The following is a 27,219-nucleotide window of genomic DNA, read 5'->3' as shown; positions in this document are numbered from 1 at the left end:
TCTCTCCAACCAAGGCCCAACTGTCTACACCCTCAGTAACCTACCTGGGGATTCACCTTACCCCTACAACAAAGAGCCTGACAGCCGACCGCACCCAGGCCATCTGCGACCTCCAACCTCCAGAGACAGCTGACCAGATTCTCTCCTTTCTGGACCTAACAGGATTTTCCCGACACTAGATCCCTAACTTTGCTCTTCTTGCTAAGCCCCTATATTTAGCTGCTAAAGAAACCCCCCAAGGACCCCTTACCTCTCCCTCCACTGTTCGATGGGCCTTTCTCACCCTCAGAGACACCCTGATATCCTCCCCTCCCCTTTCTCTGCCTAACCCAGACCGTCCTATCCACCTCTTTGTAGATGAATGGATCGGAATAGCTACTGGACTCCTTGCCCAACTCGTAGGGCCTTCCTATCGCCCTGTGGCCTACCTCTCTAAACAACTTGACCCAACCATTCAGGGATGGCAGCTATCTCCCTCAACCTCTCCCCACCCCCACCCCCACCTAAACCCGGCCTCCCTCTTGCCTATCTCTGATACCGGGACCTCCCCTTCCCACTCCTGCCCCCAAGTCGTAGAGGCCCTCAGCCCGCCGAGGGAGGGACTCTTTGATACTCCACTGTTAAACCCGGACCGCACCCTCTTCGTAGATGGCAGCTCAATACTCGGCCCCGACGGACACCGCCGGGCAGCCTACGCGGTAGTAACCATCTCAACCATTATCGAGGCCAACCGCCTCCCAGAAGGGACAACCTCTCAAAGGGCTGAACTGATAGCACTCATGCGGGCCCTCGACCTCTCTAAGGGCCAAAGGGTCAATATCTATACAGATTCTACATACGCCTTCCTGACTGCACACAGCCATTCAGCTCTTTGGAGGGAATGCGGATTTTTGACCACCAAGGGTTCCCTGGTGGTCAACGCCTCCCTCATCGCAAAACTTGTGGAGGCCCTCCAGCTGCCTGAGGAGGTGGCAATCATCCACTGCAGGGGCCACCGGCCTCCCTCTAACCCAATAGCCCAAGGTAACTCCAAGGCTGGCTCCGTCGTCCGCAAGCTCAGCAAAGAGGCCCCTCCAGCTCCGATCTTGTTCCTCACCACCTCAATCCGACCCGCATACGACCCCCACGAAGAGACAGCCCTACTATCCAAAGGGGGCCACAGGACCGAAAAAGGATGGATTTTTATGGACAACAAAGTTGCCCTCCCTTCAGCCCAAGTGGCCAGCCTCCTATCAGACATACACAAGTCCCTACACATTGGCCCAAAGGTGATGTTCCGTTTCCTAGATCCCCTCTTTTACATGCCTAGACTCAGAGATGCCATCTCACAAACTCACGCGGCTTGCCAGACTTGCGCGTCCGTCTCTCCACAAGGAGGCCTACGACCCCAAATCCCTACTCACCAGATGCGCGGACACCAACCTGGCGAGGACTGGCAGATTGACTTCACCCACATGCCCCGCTGTAAACGCTTCCAATATTTGCTCACTCTCGACACCTTTTCAGGTTGGATAGAGGCCTTCCCAGCGGCCCGAGAAACAGCGGATACGGTCGCCACCATCCTTCTCCAACATATCATCCCCCGATTTGGCCTGCCGATCTCCATCCAGTCAGACAACAGACCCGTCTTCTCTCAGGTGGTTCAACAGGTATCCGAGGCTCTTCAGATCACCTGGAGACTCCACATTCCTTACCACCCCCAGTCATCCGGTAAGATTGAGTGTGCCAACGGAATCTTGAAAGACCACCTCACCAAGCTGTCCCTTGAGGTCCGTATCTCGTGGCCCGACCTGCTCCCCCTTGCCCTCACCCGAATCCGAGCCTCACCTCGGACCCCTACTGGTCTCAGTCCATTTGAACTGCTCTACGGCCGCCCTTTTCTCCTCCATAACTCCAAAACCCACCCCTAGCTTCCTACCTCCCCTACCTGTCTCTGCTTCGCCACCTTCTACGTGAGCACACTGACCGCAACCTGCCGACGGTCTCTGAAACTTCCTCTCTCCCTCTACAACCCGGCGATAGCGTACTCCTCAAAGAATTACACCCCCAATCTCTCAAGCCACGGTGGACAGGCCCCCATATGGTGATCCTCACCACTCCCACGGCAGCTAAACTCTTGGGACACCCCTCCTGGTACCATGTCTCCTGCCTTAAAATGGCCCCAACTCCAGAGACTTGGACAGCCCTGCCGCTGGGTCCCACGAGACTACAGCTTGTCCGTCACCCTGTCTCACCTCCTGCTGCTCCTCCTTGCCACCCAGGACTCACCAGATGTCCCTATGGCGCTTCCATGTCCACGGGACATGGCAAGCTAAAGGTCGGACCCACGCACGAGTCCTGGGCACGGGAAACTGCCAACCAGATGGGTGCCAGGCCCTGGTAACAGTCCAGATCCCCATCTCTAACACAGAAGGTGTTCCCCTGGGATGGTCCACCCCCTCTGTCTGCTTCACTTATGATCACACCCGAGACTACTGTCAATGGTGGGATGAGACCTATGGGGGGTGCCCCTATCACTCATGTAACATCCATGTGGCAAAACTAGATACCAGGAGCTCGCTCCGACAATCCCACCTGCTCACCACAAATGGCAAGGGTCAATTATTCATCAACATCAAAGATCCCTGGGACACAAGATGGGTAAAAGGGGTGCAACGAAAAATCTACCGGTGGGCAACTGATGCCTACCCCATGGGCTCTATCAGGGTCTTCCGCTCATACGTCAGAGTGATCCCTGAAATTATCCAGCACTTGAGCGAGCAGGCCACCATGGTCCAGGAGACGGAACAGGCCCTAGAACGCCAGCTACCACAAGACGCCCTAGAACTCCCTGACCACAAGACGGACCCTTTTTCTTGGTTGGTCCTCATCCGCCAGGGGGTGCAAATGCTTAATCACACCGGGATAGGCAACATCTCTGACTGCTTTCTATGTGCCTCACTTGGCCGACCACCATTGACTGCTGTCCCACTCGACCAGCCCTTCACCTCTACCCTCCTCAATTCCTCCCAGAACTTACCTTTTCCCCCTTTAAGAGTCCCCATATTTCTTGATTTAGAAAAAAAGAACCTCACAATTTGCTATGGCAGCCGCCCAAACTTAACTAATGATGCACTCCCTTGCAATTCATCCCTCCCTGTAACTATGCCAATGGGGACCCCACCAGGCTTGTTCTTTTGGTGTAATGGCTCCCTTACAAAAGAGGTCAACTCTTCCTCCCCCTTCCCATGTATCCCTGTCACCCTTGTTCCACAACTCACATTATATGGCCAAGCCGAGTTTCTCTCACTTACCACACAACTTTTTGGCCGACAAAAAAGGGCCATCTTTCTTTTCTCCCTATGGTTGCAGGCTTTTCCCTCGCCTCGTTGCTGCGGGCATCGGGGGAGGAGCCCTAACACACAGTGTCTCAACATCCCGTGACCTAGAACAGAAACTCCAGCTAGCCATCGAGGCTTCTGCCGCCTCCATCACCTCCCTCCAGCACCAGCTCACCTCAGTACCTCGAGTTGCCCTCCAAAATCGACACGCCCTGGACCTTCTGACAGCCGACAAAGGAGGTACCTGCCTCTTCCTACAGGAAGAGTGCTGCTACTACATCAACGAGACAGGGGTCGCTGAAGACAATGTAGATGCTCTCCGACGCTTAAAAGAAGAACTCCAACGCAGGCAGCGACAATCCACCTCCCCCATCCCCGATTGGTGGCGGTCCACCCTCTATACCTGGCTGACACCAATCCTAGGCCCCTTCATCCTTATCTGCATCCTATTCATGCTTGCCCCGTTTCCTCAGGGTTCTCCACAGCCGTATACAAGAAGTCTCTCGGGTGGCGGTGAATCAGATGCTCCTCCATCCATATGCCTTACTACCCACAGAACCCCCCACTGCCGCCCTCCCCAACCTCCGGACCGCTGGCCGCCCGACTCCCTTCCGGCGCCCCCGTACAGCAGGAAGTAGCCAGAGACCAAACGTCGCCCCATTACACCAAAGAAGTCGGGATGTAAGGCCAGCAGGTCCGGGGAAGGGCCCAGGGAGTCAGACAGAACCCCCGCCAGGGTGGCTGATGCAGCCGAACCCACGAGTGGCATCAGCCTGGGACTTTCCACCTGCTCAGGAAACAGACCCGGGACTTTCCACTCGGCCCCAGTCTTCCCGCTCCCCGAGGGGCAGAACCAACGGCTCTGAGGCTGATGCAACCAACACCTGACATTGCCACAACACACGAAAGATTACCAAAAAAGGGGGCTGCTTCACACAGCAAGCGCCTCCCCTGCGTCCACCTCTATAAATTTTGTTCGCGCCCGCACCCGGGCGCAACTTCTCTGGCCCCTTTCTCTCGGACCAGTGAACCTCGCCCGGGAGCGTTCCCAAATAAAGCTTGTTTAAGCTCTCCTCCGTTTGTGGTGCCGTTCCTTACACTGCTGATTAGAATAATTAAAATCACCTAAAAAGATATATTAAAATATTTTTGGGGCTTCCCTGGTGGCGCAGTGGTTGAGAGTCCGCCTGCCGATGCAGGGGACACGGGTTCATGCCCCGGTCCGGTAAGATCCCACATGTCGCTGAGCAGCTGGACCTGTGAGCCATGGCCGCTGAGCCTGCGCGTCCGCAACGGGAGAGGCCACAACAGTGAGAGGCCCGCGTATGGAAAAAAAAAAAAGTGATGAATATATATTGTTACCAGCAAGTAAATTTATAATAATAACATATTAAACTCATAAAACCTATTATTTCCCATGGGTTTAAGATATTTCTTGCATAGGACATAGGACTGAATATATATGGCATATTTTCCCTTCCTCAGCTTAATGAAAACATTTTATATAGTAAAAGCATCAAATAATGTTTAATATGTTTTATACAATATAGTTCAGCCTAGGAAAAATAATATATATTGTCAATAGTGCAAATATTTTTAGAAGCTACAATTTGGTGTAGCTGGCTAGTCAGTTTCTATAGTAATTCATTTAACCAGAACCTTTTAGAAAATGTTGCTGGGTTGATTTAAGAATTTATTAACGATTAATCTGATTGGTTCCATGATATCCGGTTAAAAATTCTTCAGGCTATAATAACAGCTTTACTTCCTTCCTGCTTTTATTATTTTAGCTTCAAATAAATGGTTAAAAATATAAGGTTTATTAATATGCTAAGTTGTCATTAAAATGATTTTCTGGCCTAATGACGATTCTGAATTCCACATTATTTCTCTCTCTAATCTTGTATACAGCAATCATTCCTAAGGCCTATGGCATTTTCTCATTATTCAACACTAAAGAATTTAAGACCACATAATAGTATTCTCATTCATGTATGCTGACTAGCCTTAGAGTTGCAAGATGTGTACAGTGTCTATAAAGTTGTAGAAAGAGTCAATGTGTGAAAATGTTGGACTTTTAGTACATGATATGCCCTTTTTGACAGCACATCAAAATGGAGCAAAAAACATAAAGATGTTCATACTTTAACTCAGTGATCTCACTCTTGAGAAGAAAATGAAGTAGATGAGAAGTTGAATGCATGCTATTCCTAATAGAATCTTATAACAAATAATGGAAAACCATCTCAGAGGCTAACAAGAGAGGAAGTAGTGATTAATGCAATAACAATATCTGAAATAGAATCTACGCTACAACCTTTAAAAATAAAAATAAGACTAGGCAGTAACATAGAAAAGTTTATGATATCTGTTAGTAGTTTCCACAATGTAATGACAATGATGTAAAATAGATATTAATGTAAACAAGCATCAAATAGTCATACATAAAATGAAAATAGTTAATATTTATTATTAATTTTAATCTTATTGATATGTCACTTTTAAAATTAAAATACAATAGGGTTACTTATGAATCACAGAATTTATTTTCTAAGTTCTAGAAGATAGTGCTACTAAGTCCAGTTGGAACACAAAAAGACCTGTGGGTTTTATTTAAGTTAGGTGTCCTGATGAATCAGGACCACTTTGGTGACTCACAGATACTTCCAAAGGGGTCTAAAAGAAGAGGATAAGAGTTATGAAAGGAGGAACATCCAGGAGAGTTGTTGCCTTTTGTTTTAGGTGTACATTTTGGCTGTTAAGGCTCTTCTAACTCCTTATCACTACCTATGTCCTCAAACATTCTTAGAATGTTTAACTTCTGCTATAAATTTCCACACCATATCTTTTAAACCCAATCAGTAGGCTGACTTATGAATCAGATAAGGAAAGTACAGTATTAGAGATCCAAAGGCTGAGGTTTCCAAAAAGGAATTAAGGTAAAATTGAAGTAAATTTTTAAAAAAAAGAAAAATTCTGTGGCAAACTCAAAGGTTACAGTAGGGGCCGGAAGATAACAGAAACAAGTGCAGCAGGCTGGATATAAGTAATTGGGAGCGAGAGGCCCTGTGGTAAACTGCAGTTTGCCCTGTTTAAAAAAGCAGCAGGCACTACATAGATCCAACAGGTTGCTGACATGCATGAATGCAGACTTAGGGCTGCCAGATATTCAGAATCCTTCAAGAGAGCCCAGAAATACAGCTGTTCAGGTGAAATCTCCTGAGTTTCTAACTGTTGACAACTAACTAGAATTAGTTTTAATTTGTCATTCCCTACAGTAGCCTAATAACAGCTGCCTTTGGGCTTATTTTGTTTCACAGAATTCCTGTGTACCACCTCTGACCTATAGTTAGCATGCAGGCAGGGATTTCCCAAAAGGATGATCTTTATCTGCCAGAAGTCACATTTTCAATTGAGGCCTTTCGTAGAAAAAATAAAAAATATTATAAAAAGAAAAATGCTAAACAGTGAAGCTAAAGTAAGTTGTGAGCATGCTGGTAAGCACAAATCAATAAGGGCTTACAAACTATAAGAACATTATGCTAAGACCTTAAATGTTCCTGAGGAGCAAAACCTTAGAGGATTTTACTTTTACATTCTCTATAACTGAGGAGACATTCTAAATCACTACAAAAGGAGATCAGCCCAAAAGGCTTTTTATAAAGATGGCTCCCTTTACTGAAATTACATTAAAAATGATCAGAAGAAAAGGACAAAATTTGACCAAGAAGGAACTGCTATGAGCTACCAAACTGCAAATAGGACCTGACTGTGTGTGTCCTGTGTTGTGCCTGTTGCTAGTTTCCCTTCAGCTATCCCATTCCTTCCAACTCTCATTTTCCATCCTTGACTGTTAAAAGGAGGTCGCTGGAGACTCCTAAGAAATGATTGTCTGGCTGAGTAAAGAAGGAAACCGAAAGAGAGGTATAAAGGCATTTTTACTTTAACCGTAGGAATTTACCGTCATTAAAGTTAGACTCTGCGGATGGGTGGGAGTGAGTGGTTGGAAGGAAGGGGAGAGTTGTCTATTCAACTCATCATTTGCATCACATGCACCCAAGGAAAAAATGTTTACCTGGTGGAGCCACGGTTAACCTTTTTTCCTTGCTGAGCCGGTGCCCTTGGATGAATTCACTCATGGAAGGGGGGCCCTTCAGAAGAAATGATTCTGTGGAGGTGGGATCAGGGGGAACTCTTAATAAATTCTGTAGGTAGGAAGCCCCTGAAGTCCTGGGACGGCTCTGATCACAAAGGGAAGGTGAAAATTGTCTTGCAGGAGATCCAAGAAAATACATATAGGAAACAAAAAAGTTTTACTTTAATTACCTTTCAAAGCCTCACCAGTGACAACATTATTTATATTGGCATTTTAAATTTTTTAACAAGTAAATCAAGATTTTCACTAAATGTTTAGTTTCCATACCAGGATACAACCCTATTTGGAAACTGTACTGGATACTGGAAAAGAGATTTATTATAGTCAGTCAGTTTGAACCACAAATAGAAAATATTTATATTGTTTCTTAACTGAAAACTCCTAAAATAAAAACTTTACTATTAACTGAATATACAGGGTAAGTAATTCAACATCCAGGACTCTGGAAAAAGGTCATAAAATCAAGCCATTAAAAACCATACAAGTGACTTTTGAACAATATTCACATAACAAATGAAAAAGCACAAAAACCTGCTTTTAAGAAAAAGACTATACATATTCCATTCTATTTGACCTAAATAGAGACATCTCCTTTCAGTCAGTCACCAGTTTTCGGAATATGGACAAAAGTTCCCCTAAGAGAACACATTCATATCCTTGCCTCCTTAGAGAGAAGCTGGTAAATAGCACCATTGCCATTAAAACTATCACCCATGTAAAACATAGCTTCATTCTTAATATTGACCTTTTTGTCTACCAATTTTTAGGTTGGAGGTAAGGGAGAGGCATATTTATGCATACAAGGAACAGCAAAAATGTTAACAGACACTTGAAAAGTATATTATGGTTAACCAAGAGATGGGGTGTGGGGGACAGAAAGGAATAAATAAACACAAGTATCCAAAGGTTTTAATTTAGAAAAACCAACATTGGCGAGGCCCATTTATACACCCACTCCCAGTTTTTCCCTTCCTTTCCTTCCTCCATCCTCCACAATAAGAGCACATTAACTTTTGCAGTTAACTAAAATCTGGCCACTGCACCATACTATGAAGATCGCTGCATGCATACCTTTTCCTCTGAGTGCCACTGCTGACCCGAATGTTGGGTGTCTGTGGGCCCTGACTATGCAGGAGGTAAGTGTCTATGGTGGGCACGGTGACTGATGCCTCCCCACTTACTTTAGGGCTGCCGATCTTGCTCTTTCCAAGTTTGCCTTTGCTGCGACGGGACTGCTCATGGTCAAACTCTAAGTCCTCCAGCCGCTGGGTCAGGGCGAGTTTTTGCTGGATAGCCATTCGTAACAAAGTGTTTAGAGTCTTCTTCTCATCCTCTGCAGCTGCTAACTGTCTCTGCATCTCATCCAACTGTGTGACATATTCATCACATCTGGAACCACAACAGAAAAGTGGTCAGGAGAAAATCTTGGTGAAATTAAGTTTGGAACTTAAGTTGAAAGTAATGAATTTTACTGGAATTTAGATATTTGGAGCACTGGTCTTCCTAGATCACAATGGAAGTAATCTATTATAGTAGAAAACTGGAAACAGAGCAGGTTCAATAACTGATAGTTAATCTATACAATGAAGTATATATGGGGACATTGTTAATAGGTAGCATCTTAAACCCCAGAGACAGAGTTATTGTGGTTGCAGAAGAACCAACAGTAAAGTCTCAGGTAATGTTCACAGCATTGTAGATGTGTTACAATGGCTTTATAGTCTATGCCTGTAGCATGCAAAAGAATAATAATATTTGTAAAGAAAATATGTACTTCTTTATCTATATTTATAGGTTTTATTTTAATTGAGTACAGATTGTAGTTGCTATTGCTTTCAATATGGCAGATTTGCCTGAATTAGAAACCTGAGTATCTTCAATGATTTCCCAAACAGATGATAAAGCAATAGGTGCAAACCAAGATTTGCATAGGGTTCAAAACAGATATAGCCAGCTGTCAGGAACATCTTTATTCAGGTTTGATACTTGTGCTGCAGCAGGAGGATAAGCTCGGTGGTCTTTTTTCTACCAAAAGTAACACCTAAGCATATGTACATTTGGAAGGAAGAATTATTCACAAAATTATTCAGAGTTTTTTCTGCATTTATTTACCTACTAAGATAGTAAGAGCTCTCCATGAATCAGAAGATAGTTAATGACTTTCTGGAGTTACCCAAAATGTATTGTACAAACTTTGAAATTAACACAAGACTTTTGGTATTTTAAAGAAAGAACAGACTTTGTAGTGAAAGAACTTGAGATCCAGGTGGGTCCCATTTTCTTTTTTTTTTAAATATAATTTAATTTAATGTTTTATACAGCAGGTTCTTATTAGTTATCTATTTTATACATATTAGTGTATATATGTCAATCCCAATCTCCCGGGTTCCATTTTCTTTAACACTGAATGTCAAGAAGCATAGTAGGAATATCATAAGAAAAATCAGGGCTTAGTAAAATAAAATGTGGATTTCAGGACCCTGGATTTATTTTAATTGGTTAGATAAAAATATTTTTAAGAATACTATGGAGTAAGGCAGTTAATATACCTGAAAAAACAAATTTCTGTGAAAATGCATTATTTGAGGATAATAATTCTTATATAAAGCGGATGGAGACTTTAAATGTCCCTTTAAAAATGTTTTGATTTCCTTTACAAAGAGGGGGGCATTGTGCACCAAACCCATGCTCCATCCTGCCACCCTCCACCGCCATAGTGGCCAGAGGTGTGGACATTCTACTCCCCAAACTCTACTGTGCTCAGACCCAGAAGTCAGTTCCCTTCAGTTCTCCTGTAACCTTGTGGTCTCTTAGGCACTCGGCCACCTCACTGCTATTTCCAAGAGTCAATAACAAAGTTTGAGTTTGAGCCTTTTCTCTTCTGACACTAAAAGTAAGCTGGACAGATTCCAGGGCCCAGGATTTTTTTTTTTTACATTATATCAGCTACATGTAAGTAATTTACTGAATCTGTCTAAAAAATAAAATATAGTGGTGCTTCATAACAAAACTGGTGGGGGGAGGTAGTAAGTAATATTTGTCTAAATAATTAGTTGGGCAGTGTGAAAAATTTGGTGATATATATAATTACATTTTAGAAATTATAATTTAATTCACACTATATTCAAGTAATTAGCTGATATGATGATATTAATCTTCATTACAAAGTATCTTTTTCACACAAATACTTGCTAATGATAAACACTTTTATGTATACAGAAATAAATGTCAGTGATGATAATGTAATATTTAGCTATTTTAGGAAGTGAGTTTTTTCCCCCTTATTGGAGGTGTTTTTTTTTCTTTTTTCTTTTTTTTTTGGTCTAATTCTTTTCGGCACATAAGGCTGTAGAAAAAATATCTATTATATTAATTTAAAAACACTTGTATGGGGAATTTCCTGGGAGCCCAGTGGTTAGGACTCTGCTTCCACTGCTGGGGGCCTGGGTTCTATCCCTGGTTGGGGAACTAAGATCTGCAAGCCGTGTGGCACGGCCAAAAAATAAAAAATAAATAAAAATTTTTAAAAATTAATAAATAAAAACACTTGTATGTAGAAGAATTGCTTGATCCAGTGTGTCCAGTAGAGGGCTCTGGAAAACAGCACAAAAGATTTTATCTTAGATTTGTCAGAGTGGAATCTCATGTATTTTCTTTACACCTTGCCCTTTTAGATGGCAGACTAAGTAACACTCACGATGCACGAAGATGAACATGTGCATTTTGAAGTCTTTTCCCCATGTACCACACCTAATCTTGCAAGAAAAACTATTACCTTGTTGCAAACATTGCTCTCAGGGATGAGAAAGTTGCTGCATCTTCTTTCAAAGCCTTCAGTTCATTTCTAAGTTTCGTCATAGTTTCAGTCACCATTGCTTTTTCGTTTTCATATTTGTTCTTGAGATTAGCTAATGCCACCTCAGCTGTCTAAAGCAGAAAAATCACAATGCTTACAATTTTCATATCAGGAAAATCTATCATACACATTCTTCATGCTGGGTCTATTTCTTTCATAAATAAAAAGTGAAATTGTCTAGGTTGAATTTTATATAAACATATATATGTACTTCGGACATAGGGCAATTTGTTTTATGTCAAAACATAAATGTGAATCTATAATGTGGATAAATTGCCCTAGAAGCCAGCTGTGAACCAGAGTCACTATCAAGAGCTAAGGGAATGATAGTAGTTCAGTAAATATTTAATGCAGATTGTTGAGAGTGTGGGATTTTCAGATATGAAGGGAGCCAAAACGAAACTTTATACAAGAAGGGTTTTATCAAGGAGAAGTTAGTGAAGAAGCACAGCTTCCAGTCGAAATACAATAGAACTCAAATATTCTTTTGTCACCTGTGCTTGGTGGGTTTGAAACATATAGAATAAAAGACACAGGTCATTGCAATTTATAACATGAGTATAACAAACTATAAATCCATATTATATATTTAAGGAAAAGAATTAACAAAGAATCAAGTATTTCCTAAGTCTTTGTATACAACTTCTTCAAAACAATAAATTATAGTCAAATTCTTCTTCACAATCTCCATAAAATCAGATTCCAAAAAATACATATACATATATTTAAAATATAGAATGTTTCACAAATTTGCGTGTCATCCTTGTGCAGGGGCCGTGCTAATCTTCTCTGTATCGTTCCAATTTTAGTGTATATGCTGCCAAAGCAGGCGCCAAAATATTGAATGAATTAAAGTATTTGTTTGAATTTGGGATTTGGGCATGTTTAAGTTCTTGGAATTAAGAGTGTTTCAAATTGAGAACTAGCCCAACACACAGTAGGAAATAGAAACAAATAAAAAATGTTGGCTAAATCAATGCATGAAATCAATGTATATTTAGGGACGCCTAGTTGATGCATAACCCCCATGGTATTCATATTGAAGCCAAACTGGAAACACACCATTTTTACAAACTGTTAACTACAGTTTTCAGAGTGTGTAAAAATATTCAATACTAATGAAAAAAGCCCATTACTAATGAAAAAAATCGATTAGCAATGGGATTTCCCAGGAAGACTACTGTGGTTTTTTAACATTTCTTTTTGTGCTTCAAGTGGACAGCTTCAACTTTCTTCTACAAAGTGCCAATCCATTTATAGAGATAAATGGATTCTTTTTTAATTAAAACACTATTGGATAAGGTAGTTAATGTTTTTATTCCAAAGTCATAACTTAATAGTTTTTTTAATTTTTATTTTTAATGTAACTTAATAGTTTTGATTATATTTAAATTCAGATTAAAATGAGAGGTTACTCATAAAATAGTTTAGTATGTTCTGTAGTGCTACAACTCAGTAGAAACTTTAGAAATGTTATAGATTCAGAAAGTTATCCAGAATGCAGAAATCGACCTGGGGAAAAATGGCAGTTGTTTGATTTTTTAAAAATTTAGACACATGATCATTTAGAACAGACAGTTAAGTTTAAGTTGTGAAAATGTAGATGTAACAAGTTTGTAAACACGTGGAGCTACATACATGGTCAGTTATCTAAGGGGAAAAGAGAGGGAAGTGACAGAGAGCAAGATCTGAAACAGACGTACAAACTCATTTATTGTGAAAAATGCCCCAAAGGACTCAGCAATGTCTGTAGATTTGTGTCCACAAAACTGCACAAAGCTTTTTCAGAATTAAGAAAGTGTAAGTATCTCTAACCCATTAGCAGATTTGCTGACGTCTGCATTCACCACATTCTCCCAAAGTTGATTTTCTAAATAAAAAATCTTGTTTCCAGCCACAGAGGTCTAGATCTAGGATACATTAGTTACTTCCTTTGCAATGTTCCCGTAAATTGGATTACAGCATGTACAACATCAAACTGTAATTATCTGTTCTATTCTGACAACCCCAGAAGTCTGTGAGTCTTTTTCTGGAAGGCAGGGACCATGTACTGGCCTTCTTTGAATCTTTAGCATCCATCACTGTTTAGTATACAGATGGTCCTTTGTAAACATTTACTTATCTCATCAGAAGACACTGTGCTTACAAAAAACCTTAAGGTATATTAAAAGTCATAGAGAATGCAGAATGCCTGTTTTTTTTTTTCAGAATGCCTGTTTTAATAAAAACAGGAAGATTCTCTTTTTTTCCTCTATGACAGAATTCTTAGCTTAGCCTTAATAACAATTATTCCAGAATGTCTAAATACAGTGGATGTCATCTGTAGAGGCCTGAGCTATTTATGGCACACAGCATCACAGCAATAGCCCTAACGTCATTAAAATGTAAACTAAAGACATGGTTAGAAATGTGTTTACATTTAATTTACTAAGACCATATGGGCTGTGACACTAATGTAATGCAAATGGCACCACAAACTACTATGAAAATAAAAATTCAGCCAGGAATGCTTTGAACTGCTCTGAATTCCTATGGCACTGTTTATATCACTCTAAAATGCTCGATGATAGGTACTATCTTGTAAATAGTTACAGGCATGTATTGAAATTCTACTAGATTACTAGTCATTTATTTTTGCATCCCTACTTACTACCTGCCATGAAATATGGAATCAATGAATGCTTATTGACAAATTAGTCTCTCTTGGCTGATCAACCATGCTTATCTGTACTTCTATGTCAATTAAGCATCTTGACACTTCTATAGATCTAGGTTTCTAGGTCAGTAATATTCAAACTTCAGGAAGAAGTCAAAGAAGTTATTTGAATGGCTTGACCATGAATGCCCAGGATATTATGTCCTTGATGACGGTCTTCTAAGCCTTATCTAATACGGTATTAGTTATTCATGACCACTAAATCATTGGGTCTTTGGAAGGATATAGTAACAAATTCCTCATTCTGACCTCAAACTGAAGTCCGATCTCTCACAAATTCTTCATTAACCCTAATCTTTTCTAATTCCCTGAAGTGATAGCACAAAAATAAGGTCCTATTTTGCCTTTAGATTTGTAAAAAACATGTTTAAATAGTGCAAACATTATTACTGCTTGTGGTATAGACCTCCAAATTCTATCAACAGGTTTATGGGAACTGAAGATAAAGATGGAAGAAAGCTGCAATGTAGATGGCATGATAACGGTATGGTTTCCCCCAGTTAAAGGCAAAAGGGAAAGGAAGTCTGAATCTGAAATTAACTTTCACCCTCCAACACTAGCACTGCTCACATTTGCAGGAAGGTATTTGATGTTTTGCTGCTTCTTTTTTATCAATACCCTTTATTCAGCACCCTTCTCAAAGGTATCTTTCAAGTCTCACTTTCCAGAGAAAATAACAGAGGTTAAAAATATTTTCCCACCTATATGTCATAGCACTGTCAGCCAGAAAAAGCTTGAGGGTGGAAACCAAATTCAGACATCAAGGAGATCTAGGAGTTAGGTAGGATCATGTGGTAGCATTCCTACTTATGCCAGAAGGACAAGATCTATGGTTAGGAAAAATTCTCTACTGCTTAAGCTCTGACTGAGGTGAATTAACATCCCAAGTGGACCTAAATTTCAGATATGTGGTTAGTGGCAGAGTTAGTGCACATTCTATTTTATCTCTATCTCTACCTCTCTCTCTAGAGAGCTCCCCTCTGTTTGCTCTAGCTGCCTGCCAGGGTGCCTTTCTTGCTGTCTGTGCATGTGTAAGCTTGGTGTAAGCTTCCATGCCAGACTATTCTGCATCCCCCCCATCTCCTATTTCTACACTCAGTGATTGCTGGGCTCCAGGTAAGTACCGCCTGGACTGCCTTTCTACATCTGCAACTGGATCTTCTCTGTTCCTGCTTTAATTTCCTCACCTCTACCTCTACTTAGTGGGGCATAGCTACTCTCCTGTTTCATCCATTCACGCACTTCAAAGAAATTGTTACATTCTGATCTGGCTCTGGCCATAGTTTGTTTTATTCCTCTAATGACCAGGAATCTGAACTCTCATCCTGATGGTGGTGGACACTCAAAAACATTTAGGAATAAACTAAAGTGTTGGCTAGCATGGCTCATTAGTAGAATGAGATCACCTGTTTGTTGGCTTTCAGCACTGCCCTCAGTGTGGCGATCTGCTCCCGTTTGGTGCTCAGTAGGGACTTAAGCTTGAGGATCTCTTCCATTAGGGCTTCTTTGTCTTTATCAATCATGGGGGCCAGCTCCCGTGCCGCAGCTCTTTGACGAGACAGTTGCAAGGACCGGTCCACAGCTTTCTGCAGATGTTTGATTTGGTCCCGGATTATGGCATTAAGGTTGTAGATATTCATTGGTTCTTTGCGGATGTCACTTGTGTCTAATACTGGAGATGATGGTGGGGCAGTAATAACAGGAGAGATGGTGGGAGTCTTGGTTGGACTTGGTTCTTTGCTGGCCTCTGTGTTTTCTTTTGAAACTGGTTCAGGTGAGGTCCTTGTTTCTACAGGGGATGACACACCCCGCCTGGCTAACCGTGGAGACAAAAGTCCCCTGGGATCATCAGGCCCTTTCAGGCTGCCACTACGGGTGACTCTACTTTGCCTATAGTAGTCCAGCATGACCCTGTTAGGGGTTTCATTATTACACAGACATACATGATGGTAAAGCTGAGCTAGCTCCTCACTAAATGTCACCAACTCATCCTGGGCTGTATTAAGGGTATTGTGATTTTCATTGGCTATGCTGGTCATCTTTTGCAACTCCTTCTCCATATGGGCCATCTTCTCTCCACTCTCCTTGGTGGTCTTCTCAAGGCTTGTAATCTGTTCATCATACATCTGGATCTTACTCTCATACTTCGTCTTCTCTTCAGTATAGTTTTCTACAGATTTATTATATTTCTCCTTTAAGGCCTTAATTTCAGCTTTCAAATCGATCACCTCAGTTACTGCCACCCTGTATTTGCATTCAAGTATCTCTAAGCCATTGATGTCCACCTCGTAGTCATGGGTCTCCTCTCCCGAGTCCTGGCCCTTTTCCCCGTCCAGCTGCTTGAGCTCCTTGCTGCTCTGCAGGCCCCTCATGGCATTAACGTGCTCCGTGAGCCGGTGCACCCGTTCGTGCTGCTCCGTCAGTGCCCCCTTGGTGTGTTCCAGCTGCGTCTGTGACTCCTGGAGATTGGCCAGAAGAATGGCCTTTTCCCGTTCTACCTGCAAGGGCAAAAGAAAGTCTCTGAATGACTTCAAGGCAATGTCAGTGATGAGCTTGACCCATTCACATTTGGACATGTATATGTTTTAAAAATGCAGAAGAGCCCATGTTTCCATTACTACAAGTTGAATTGGAGTGTGTTTTCTTATTTCAGCAGTTCTGGTAACTCAATCAAAAAGTACATCATTCCAAAAGAATTATGCTCTGCATATTTACCCATCCAAATTCTCATGCATTATACACAAGTCAAATCTGGGCAAGCTTCAGTTTAATAATCTATAAAAGGAGCATAACAATGCCTGTCTCATAGGGACATTTGGATGATTCAGTAGGACAGTGAATTTAATGCTCAAGGTATTATAATGTTAGCTGTTGTTAACATTTGGGTAACTGTGGTCCAATTCCCATGGCCAAAATGCTTCTACATGGCAAACACATCTGCTTTACAAATTTGTATTTGTATGTGCAAAAGCAACTCTTTCATATCAGAGTCAGGATATATTTGAATACAAATCCTCTTAGCTGGGTTTCATTACGTATAACAGATTGTACTTGCTTATAGCTGAAGATGAATTGACTTATCCAGATTATTGGGCAATAATTTTAAGTGAAAATCCAGGTAATTATGCAACACAGTATTTGATGAAAAGCCAAGACATTTGAATTTTTGATAAAAGAGATGGAAAATCTCCTAAATATTCTACTATTGGTATTGTATACAATCTCAATGAAATGGACTGTTTTTTTTTCTTTTTCTCTTAAAAATTAAGTAAATTTGCTCTGAAAAATCTAAATATCATTTGATTAGTATACATGAATACAATACGCATAGCTGATTTCAAAAAGCTCTTCAATAGGAAAAACTTTTGGATAAAACTAAAAACTGGATGAGAACAAAATGTACTGAACGTGTCTCAGGTTTGTTTTAGAGGCAAAAGTGTTATGATAAATGAGATAATGCCTTTAGGAGAGCTTCCAACCTGGACTTTGCCAATTCCCATTTAACATAAACATTTTCTAAGCCCCAAAGTATGTCTACCAATTTCTTCATGATAGCACCTCCAGAAAACATTAAATAGACTTTGCCAATTCCCATTTAACATAAACATTTTCTAAGCCCCAAAGTATGTCTACCAATTTCTTCATGATAGCACCTCCAGAAAACATTAAATAGAACACTGTCTCCGTCATATGTATATGTTCCACATATAGTACTAATTTCCACACTCAATACATTTCTGGTGGAATCATTTGAATACGGAATGATGTCCAAATTTTATACACACATACACATGTATGTGTGTGTATGTAAATACACACATACATACATACAGGTGTGTGTGTGTGTATATATTTTTTCTGGACAATTGAGGTTGGTCTGCCCACCCCCTCCAAAAAAAGATAACTAAATTGTGAATAATTTTGTTTAACTCTGCCATTACATTTTCCCTCAGCTATTGAGGCTTGAAGTACCTTAAATTGTATTTGGATTTCAGACAGCAGGGCTTAAACTATTTAAGATACATGGTACTTTGAATTATTAAATGCAAAGCACTTTAAAGATTAAAATTACTATTCATTCTAAGTGTATATTTTAATCTCCATTTGTGAAGAACTTATTCAAGAGAGACTTGTTGAGTTAACTGTAATCTATAATTATATATAAATAATATATAATCTTCTACAGTGACTAAGAATAGTTGCCTTATTTCTCTTCTTACAATCTCTGTCTTCCATCTGAAACTGAAGATTTTACTTTGCATAGTAGGGTTGGTTGTTTTGCCAGAAAACTCGAATGCATAATTTGTAAACTCTGTAGTCTGGTGTAAGTACACAAGATATTATTTTATTGTTATAATTATGCACCATAGAAATTTTTATTATTATTATTATTTTTTGGTCACGCAGCATGCAGGCTCTTAGTTGTGGCATGTGTGTGGGATCTTAGTTCCCTGGCCAGGTTTCGAACCTGTGCCCCCGAAGTGGAAGCACGGAGTCCTAAACACTGGGCCACCAGCGAAATCCCATCCCATAGAAATTATTATTATTATTTTTAAAGGCAGTTGGAATGACGGTTGGAGGGAGGGGGATGATTTTAACATTTATTTATTTATTTATTTTGACTGCGCCGAGTCTTAGTTGCGGCACACGGGATCTTTAGTTGCAGCATGTGGAATTCTTAGTTGTGGCATGCAAACTCTTAGTTGCGGCATGCATGTGGGATCCAGTTCCCCAACCAGGGATCGAACCTGGGCCCCCTGCATTGGGAGTGTGGGGTCTTACCCACTGGACCACCATAGAAATTATTTTCAATTTCGCTGAGTGTTTACCTTTTAAATAAACACATTTATATGTATTGAGTACTGATAGATTCTTCTTTTGTGAAGGAACAAAAGAAAAGACAGCAGAATTTGCATGTTTATATTAGGACTTTTATAGGAAAAGAAATAAAGGCTGTTTTATGAGTTATTAATTTCCATAAAGTCTTTATCCTGGTCATCTGACTTTCAATTTGGCACCTGAATGACTGGTGTGATTTTTGTAATGTTATACATAGTATGAGTATGTAAAATAGAACTCAGAAATAAATAACATTCTTCTCTGCTTGAAGTGAAGTAACACTGGCAAATCTGTGCCCTGATGGATGAGAGCTGTGAAAAAAGATCAGCCTACAACCAAGAAACACAAGGTGAGGGAATCCAGTAGTTGGAAAAGAAGGTAATATATTTTGGAGAGTGTGGTGAGAAGGAATCTCTTCTCTCTGTCTGTCTCTCTCTTACACACACACACACACACACACACACACACACACGTATATGCAAAAGTCAGTCAGCTGGACAAAGACTCAAAAAAAAAAAAAAAAAAGAAGGGGAGGGAGGCTTTTCAAGTCATTCTATGAGGCCAGTATTACTCTGATACCAAAACCAGGCAAAGATAACTATAGACCAGTATCTCTTATGAATATAGACACAAAAATCTTGAACAAAATACTAGCAAACTGAATCCAGCAACATATAAAAAAGTGTTAGACAACCTGACCAAGTGGGGTTTATCCTAGGAATGCAATGTTGACAACACGCAAAAATCAATAAATATAATATACTGTATTAACAGAACACAGGACAAAACCACACGGTCATCTCAATGTATGCAGAAAAAGCATTTGACAAAATTCAATACCCCTTCATGATGAAAACAGACAACAATCTAGAAATAGAAGAGAACTTCCTAAACCTGCTGGGGCATCTACAAAACACCCACAGATGACATACTTAATGGTAAATGCTTTCCTCTTAGGACCAGGAACAGGACAAAAATGTTTACTCCTGCCACTTTTATTCAGCATTGTACTAGAAGTTCTAGCCAGGGCAATTAGGCTATGGTCAAGTGGCAAATAAATGTCTGTGAGGCTGTGGAGAAATCAGAATCCTCATACACTGCTGGTGGAGATGTGAAATGGTTCAGCTGCTTTGAAAACAGTCTGGCAGTTCCTCAGAAGGTGAAACATAGAGCTACCCTACGACCCAGCAACTCCACTCTTAAGTATATGCTCAAGGGAATTAAAATATAAGTGCACATAAAAACCTGTACATGAATGTTCATAACAGCATTATTCATAATAGCTGAAAAGTGGAAACAACTCAAATGTCCATCACTGATAAATGAATAAATAAAATGTGGTATATCTATATAATAGAGTATTATTTGGCAATAAAAAGAAATGAAATACTACTATATGTTACAACATGAATTGAACATATTATGCTAAGTGATAAAAGCCAGACACAAAAGACCACATATTGTGTGATTCCACTTAAATGAAATGTCCAGAATAGACAAATCTACTGAGACATAAAGTAGATTAGTGGTTGCCTACGGTTAGAGTGGCTGCTAATGGGTACATAGTTTCTTTTTGGTGTAATGAATTGACTGTGGTGGTGATTGCACAACTGTGTGACTATACTAAAAAACACCAAATTATACCCTTCAACTGGGTGGATTGTATGTGAATAATTGCCATAAAGCTGTTCTTAAAAAATAACTACATGGACTCATCGCTTGTTGTGTGATTATGGATGCTCTTATTATGGTTACTGACAGATGGTTTAAAAAAAAAGTAAGGCTTCTGAGAAATGTGTTTGCCTAAAGCTTTTAAAGGTAATATCTTTAACTGTAACGTTTACAATAGCTTGACAACTTAAGTTGTCAACTTTGTCCTAAGAAATTGTATTTGTCACATTTTTAAAAACTAGGAACTGACCAATCTTGTCTTACTAATTTCATCTCATAAATATTTTGTGAGTTTCTGTTAAGCACAGATAATATTTCATTTGTTTGACTCTCTCTCTTTCTCTGTGTAGCAATCCACTTCCTAGGCTTTTGGCTTTGAGCAAATTACATATTTGTGCCTCAGTTTCCCTATCTGTAAAATGGGGATAACACTATCTACCTGGGTTATAAGCATCCACCAATTAAGCAAATATATATAAATTACTTTTAACTCTTATGGGACATGCAGCAAACTGACCACTTACCATCATTATAGGAAAAATTTAAATTGCCTTTAATACAGTATATCTATAAACACAATATGGATCTTTATTTCTTCCATCCACGAGGATACAACAAAACTGAAAAATTTCAGTTTTACAGAAATATTACTATTTTCTCACATTACATGTGAAATTATATAGCCAGTATGATACTGAAGAAAAAAATGCAAAGAGTTTTCTCCTGCTTAGTCTGACTCTCTGTGATATGAAGTTAAACAGAGGCTATTTGTCAAAGGTAGAAATTTTAGCACAAGCATAGAGACTCCTTTAAATAATTATGTAATTTATTTAGTGTTCCCAGGCAGTATCTACTTATTTTCATTCTAATAAAATGAACTAAAGTACTTGTCACTGAGAATTATTATTATTATTATAGCCTATTTGAAATAACTGGATTTTGAGGGTGATCCAATTCTAGTAGGCACTATTTAAATTGTAGTCAGTGTAGGTTTTTATATTTATCAATATTATTACCATTTTCCAGCAGATGGCAGTATGATATCTTGAGGAAGGGGACTTTTTTTTTCCTAATTCCAACAAAGGCATCATAGAGACTAGTGATGGGGCTAATTTATCACCTTTTACCTTCCCTTTTATAAATGCACCTCAGAGAAGTGAAGCAATTAACCCAACATTCCTGATACCCAAGGCATAAACATAGTTTTTTTCTTTTTGGAACCAGGTTAAGTAAATATCATTAGTGGGGAAAACATAATTTACATGCATAGATGGAATCTTGCAAGATAAGAAGAGGCTGATAGGCTTTGACTCAGGTATGCTGTTTTCAAAGTGTTTCTTTATTTTATTTTTTAAAATATTTATTTTGGACTGATTAAAAAAACAGAAATAAAAGTATATTTAAAGCATAAAAATATATATTTATTTATTTGGCTGCATTGGGTCCTAGTTGAGGCACACAGGCTCTTCATCACAGCCCACAGGCTTCCCACTAGTTGAGGTGGGGAGGCTCCAGAGTTCGCGGGCTCAGTAGTTGAGGCATGCAGCCTCTCTAGTTGTGGCCTGCAGGCTTAGTTCCCCACGGCATGTGGGATCTTAGTCCCCAACCAGGGATCAAACCTGCGTCCCCTGCATTAGAAGGCAGATTTCTAACCACTGGACCACAAGGGAAGTCCCTCAAAGGGTTTCTTTAATCCTACGAAAGAAAATCTTAAAAGCTGCATATTCCCTGGTATAGGGTGTTACATTCCTGCCTCTGCCCTTCTACATACAAAATTAAATTTGTTTTTCTCTTGTTAATCTGTCTTCAATTTAATTATTAGGCCAGCCAAAGAACCTAGAAGGGAAGAGGGGAAATTTTCTCCATGCCTACACTTTCTATATTCTGAATATTTAATTTCAAAATACATCTGGCCCCAAGTGTTCCAGATAGTCATAGTGAAAGTGCATTTTATTGCTCCCTCAGAAGGTCCAAAACAATGGTACTGCCATGGTATGTGCTGCAAGGTGTGTGTAAGTGTTGTTTATTAGAACTGCCATATTATTTTCAAGGCTCATTCACATCAACACCAACTGCCAATAACTTCTATGCAATGTATCCTGTAATTTTAAAAAAATTTTATTTATTTTTGGCTGCATTGGGTCTTTGTGGCTGTGCGCAGGCTTTCTCTAGTTGCAGCGAGTGGGGGCTACTCTTTGTTGCGGTGCACGGGCTTCTCATTGTGGTGGCTTCTCTTGTTGCGGAGCACAGGCTCTAGGCACGTGGGCTTCAGTAGTTGTGGCATGCGAGCTCTAGAGCGCAGGCTGAGTACTTGTGGTGCATGGGCTTAGTTGCTCTGCGGCGTGTGGGATCTTCCCGGACCAGGGCTCGAACCCGTGTCCCCCGCGTTGGCAGGTGGATTCTGAACCACTGCGCCACTATGGAAGCCCTCCTGTAATGTTCTTATAATTTATTTATATGAATTAAACACAAGAGGACACATAGCTAAGGAAAAACTCAGATTATAAAGAAATTATGCATGAAAGATACATTCTGCTATACTTGTGTTCAACAATTTGAATGAGATATATTACAAAAAATGCTGGTTAAAAGAAGAGAGGTGGTTACTTTGCCTACAACAAAATTAGTAGTTAGTGTTCCAAGTGTGAGACTGGACACCGCAAAGCCCTTCCTGTGTGGAGCCTGTTTTTTACAGCTAAATTAAGAGCAAACTTTGGGACATAAGGCCCTTCCTGTGTCCCTCTACATCTTTATAAACTGTCAGCATTAATTAAGTTCTAATGAAAGATTCAAAGGTACACAGTTTTCTCATATATTGAGGGACAGTTTATCCAGCCAAGTTTTTCTCACTCTAACTTTTTGCTGAATGAATATCCCTTTTCAGACTGTCTCACACCCTGAGACTTACCAGCAACCACATTACACCCATCTGAGATGATGATCCTTGAGCTAATCACCCAACAATAACAGTTAATTATATTAACAATAGCTAAATAAATGGAGTGCTTAACAAATTAAAGGCACTGTGGAGTTGAAATAATGATAATAGTTCATAATTATTGAGCATTTATCATGTGCTTGGCCCTGTTCTAAGCACTCTGTGTACATTAACTCAAAAACCTTCATGACAGTTTGAAGAAGGTAAAATGTATCCCCATTTTATGGGAGAGTAAAGTGCTGTCCCTTTAAGAATGATTCTCGACTAGAGGTTGACCCTTGGGACATTTGAAATGTGTGGGGCATTTTTGGTCACCACATCTACGAGGAGATGTAATGAGCATTTAATGGGTTGGGACCAGAGATGCTAAACCTCCTGTAACTCATCAAACAGACTCAGACAATGAGGAACTATCCCACCCCAAATGCTGCAAGGTGGCTCCCATTGACTGTTTACACATAAAACCCCCTCTTCCTCATATACTCTACACTGCCACCAAACTAAAAAGAAAAAACAAAAGCTTCAACCCACTAAATTTTTATCCTAAAGAAACCAACATGATAGTTTAAGAAAAATTTTACATTAATTCTATTCAATTTGAGGGCATACGTTCTTGTAAATATATGTCACAAAAATTTTTTTTCACAAGAAATGTGTGAGCAAAAAGACATGGAAAAGTATTACCTACACAGAACTGCACTTTGCAGTCAGGTAAATCTATATGAAATTAATTGTCTTCCAGTGGCCATACCCTCTTACCTTGATTCAAATTGAACACTGAGAAAATGAATTCTCACTAATTCTCTTTCAGCAGCCAAAAGCACTGGGCAGGTAAAGTTAAAAGTTAAAGGGTGGACTTCCCTCGTGGCGCAGTGGTTAAGAATCCGCCTGCCAGTGCAGGGGACATGGGTTCAATCCCTGGGCCGGGAAGATCCCACATGCCGTAGAGCAACTAAGCTCATGCACCACAGCTACTAAGCCTGCACTCTAGAGCCTGTGAGCCACAACTACTGAAGCCCGTGCACCTAGAGCCCATGCTCTGCAACAAGAGAAGCCACCGCAATGAGAAGCCCGTGCACCTCAACGAAAAGTAGCCCCCGCTCACCGCAACTAGAGAAAGCCCACGCACAGCAACGAAGACCCAACGCAGCCAAAAATAAATAAATAAATTTTAAAAAAGTTAAAGGGTATGTTAACTTTTGATATAATATTAAAAATAAGCCTAATAATATATTAATTTCATTGGTTCTCTAGTCTTATTTACTTCTGCTAATTATATTTTCAGTCATCATTTCTGTAGAGGCAGAAAATTATAAGCCCTGGGACTTCCCTGGAGGTGCAGTGGTTAAGAATCTGCCTGCTGGGCTTCCCTGGTGGCGCAGTGGTTGAGAGTCCGCCTGCTGATGCAGGGGACACGGGGGCACCGGGAAGATCCCACATGCCATGGAGCGGCTGGGCCCGTGAGCCATGGCCGCTGACCCTGCGTGTCCGGAGCCTGTGCTCCTCAACAGGAGAGGCCACAACAGTGAGAGGCCTGCGTACCGCCAAAAAAAAAAAAGAATCTGCCTGCCAATTCAAGGGACACGCGTTCGAGCCCTGGTCCGCGAAGATCCTACATGCAGCAGAGCAACTAAGCCCATGTACCACAACTACTGAGCCCTCGCCCCACAACTTCTGAAACCCGAGCACCTAGAGCCCCTGCCCCACAACAAGAGAAGCCCACGCACTGCAATGAAGAGTAGCCCCCACTCGCTGCAACTAGAGAAAGCCCACACTCAGCAACAAAGATCCAACACATCCATAAATAAATAGATAGATAGATAAATAAATAAATAAATAAATAGAAAAGAAAATTATAAGCCCTGTTTGCTATAAAAAAAAAAGTGATTGCCAGAGTCTTAAGGCCTTTAATTATCAGCTTTATGCAAAGAACCTTGGTGGGATAACAGACTGAAGAGCAAGCCTCAAACTTGTCACCTAACAAGCTTGTTGAAGCAGACACCTGGCTCAGTACATCTGTGGGGAGCCCAATAATTTGTCCCTCAGCAGCCCACAGGTGATGATGGTGGTGGCGATGCTGCTCCTCTGACAACATTTCCATCATCACTGGGTTAACGTATAGTCGGGAAGCAAGACTACATTAGAAAGCCATTTCACAGTGAGGTAAGCTTGTGGGACTCTCCCCAAGACATTTGATTAGAAGATGCTAAAAATTTAAGGCCTAGCTCATGTAGGGAGAAGAAATCCTTGGTTTCAGATTTACACCTGTTCTGTATTTTTAATCATATGATCATAATCATGTGATATCCTGCTGTTTATATATAGAAAGTCCTTCATGTCTTTTACTTATTTATTTATTTTTAACATCTTTACTGGAGTAGAATTGCTTTACAATGGTGTGTTAGTTTCTGCTTTATAACAAAGTGAATCAGCTATACGTATACATGTATCCCCATATCTCTTCCCTCTTGCATCTCCCTCCCTCCCACCCTCCCTATCCCACCCCTCTAGGTGGTCACAAAGCACCGAACTGATCTCCCTGTGCTATGCGGCTGCTTCCTAATAACTATCTATTTGGTATTGTGTATATGTCCACGCCACTCTCTCACTTTGTCCCATCTTACCCTTCCCCCTCCCCATGTCATGTCCTTCATGTCTTTTAGAGCTTAAAATATTGCTGTGAAGTATAACCATTCATCTTGAAGCTATACACAGAGTTGCTTGTGATAGAAAACTTCATTTTCTGTCATTTCTCTTGTGTATAAAGCTTTTGAATTCTTTTGTGATAAATGCATCAAGATGCTATCTTTTCTCCCTTCACACTCCATTGCTATCTAATTTATCTAAGAAATAAATTTCATAAAGCAATGCAAATGAGAGATTTCTCTTCAACATCTCTTTTGTGTCTTTCTAAACTATTGTAGTTTCAAAGTTGCTAGTTAAAGAATATTTTAAAAAATAATCTGGAACTAAAATGTGACAATAAGAAATCCCACAACACAGTACACGTAACTTATAAAATATTCACTCTAACAGCCCTAAACAAAGTTCTTACCTGCATAAGTTGCTGCTTCAATTTCTGTATTTCTGAGATGTTCAGTTCACTGAATAAGTCAGAAACAGGGTGTAGAGACTCTCCTTTCCTTAGAGTGGGAGTCCGATAGTCTCCATTCAGTTTCACAAGGGGCCCATGAATATGCCCGTTCATTTTGTCATCATTGTTGGGTTCACTTCCATCCTCTGCAAACTTGAGTCCATCGACTGAAATGCTGATATGGTTATCATTGAGTGTGATGTACTGGGAGAGCTCCTTCCGCAGGCTGTTCTTTTGCTCCCTTTCATTTTTTAAGGTCTCAAGGGCTTCTTCCAGTTGGTGCTCAGCGATTTCTTTCAACCGGATGGCATCTTCCAGTTGGCTGTTTAGCAGCACTGTCTCCTCCTCAAATCGCTTAATCTCATGCTTTAAGCCTTCGTATTCAACCTGAATCAGATACGATAAAGAAGATTCATAAAACTAAAATTTGGGTCTAACAAAACTGCCATTAAACACTCTAGTGGACCTAACATTTAAAAATTAAAACGCTACAAAATAAATCTGAGAAGCACGCGGTATATACACCATTAAGGTAACACAGGATGGTTTCTTTAGATATCCATACATATAAATTCAATTCCTAGCAGAGATGAAAAAGGTACCTCTCTCTCAGGATTTCTTTTACAGAG

General features: G+C 40.4%; 1 protein-coding gene and 1 non-coding gene across 7 annotated transcripts in view; both read right to left on the bottom strand.

The window, feature by feature from the left end:
- BICD1 (BICD cargo adaptor 1) overlaps positions 1 to 27,219 on the bottom strand; it is a 200,194-nt gene that overhangs the window by 29,388 nt on the left and 143,587 nt on the right. For 2 of the 6 annotated variants that reach the window (XM_029205662.1, XM_029205663.1), the window contains exons 4-8: positions 26,552 to 26,977; positions 15,455 to 16,546; positions 11,252 to 11,403; positions 8,548 to 8,865; positions 7,396 to 7,589 (exon numbers count right to left, since the gene is read on the bottom strand). In XM_029205662.1, coding sequence (XP_029061495.1) covers positions 7,396 to 7,589; positions 8,548 to 8,865; positions 11,252 to 11,403; positions 15,455 to 16,546; positions 26,552 to 26,977 — 2,182 coding nt within the window. Of the gene's footprint in view, positions 1 to 5,663; positions 7,590 to 8,547; positions 8,866 to 11,251; positions 11,404 to 13,450; positions 13,474 to 14,680; positions 14,682 to 15,454; positions 16,547 to 26,551; positions 26,978 to 27,219 lie in introns of those variants that run through there. The other 4 variants (XM_029205665.1, XM_029205664.1, XM_029205666.1 and 1 more) reach the window with 3 other exon arrangements.
- LOC114886298 lies at positions 12,059 to 12,161 on the bottom strand. Its single transcript, XR_003791304.1, has one exon. It is a non-coding gene; the product is annotated as a U6 spliceosomal RNA (small nuclear RNA).

This window comes from Monodon monoceros, unplaced genomic scaffold (assembly GCF_005190385.1).
Source record: "Monodon monoceros isolate NGI ecotype Baffin Bay Population unplaced genomic scaffold, NGI_Narwhal_1 Super_Scaffold_6, whole genome shotgun sequence".
NCBI lineage: Eukaryota > Metazoa > Chordata > Mammalia > Artiodactyla > Monodontidae > Monodon > Monodon monoceros.
This window is presented reverse-complemented; position numbering and strand designations above follow the sequence as displayed.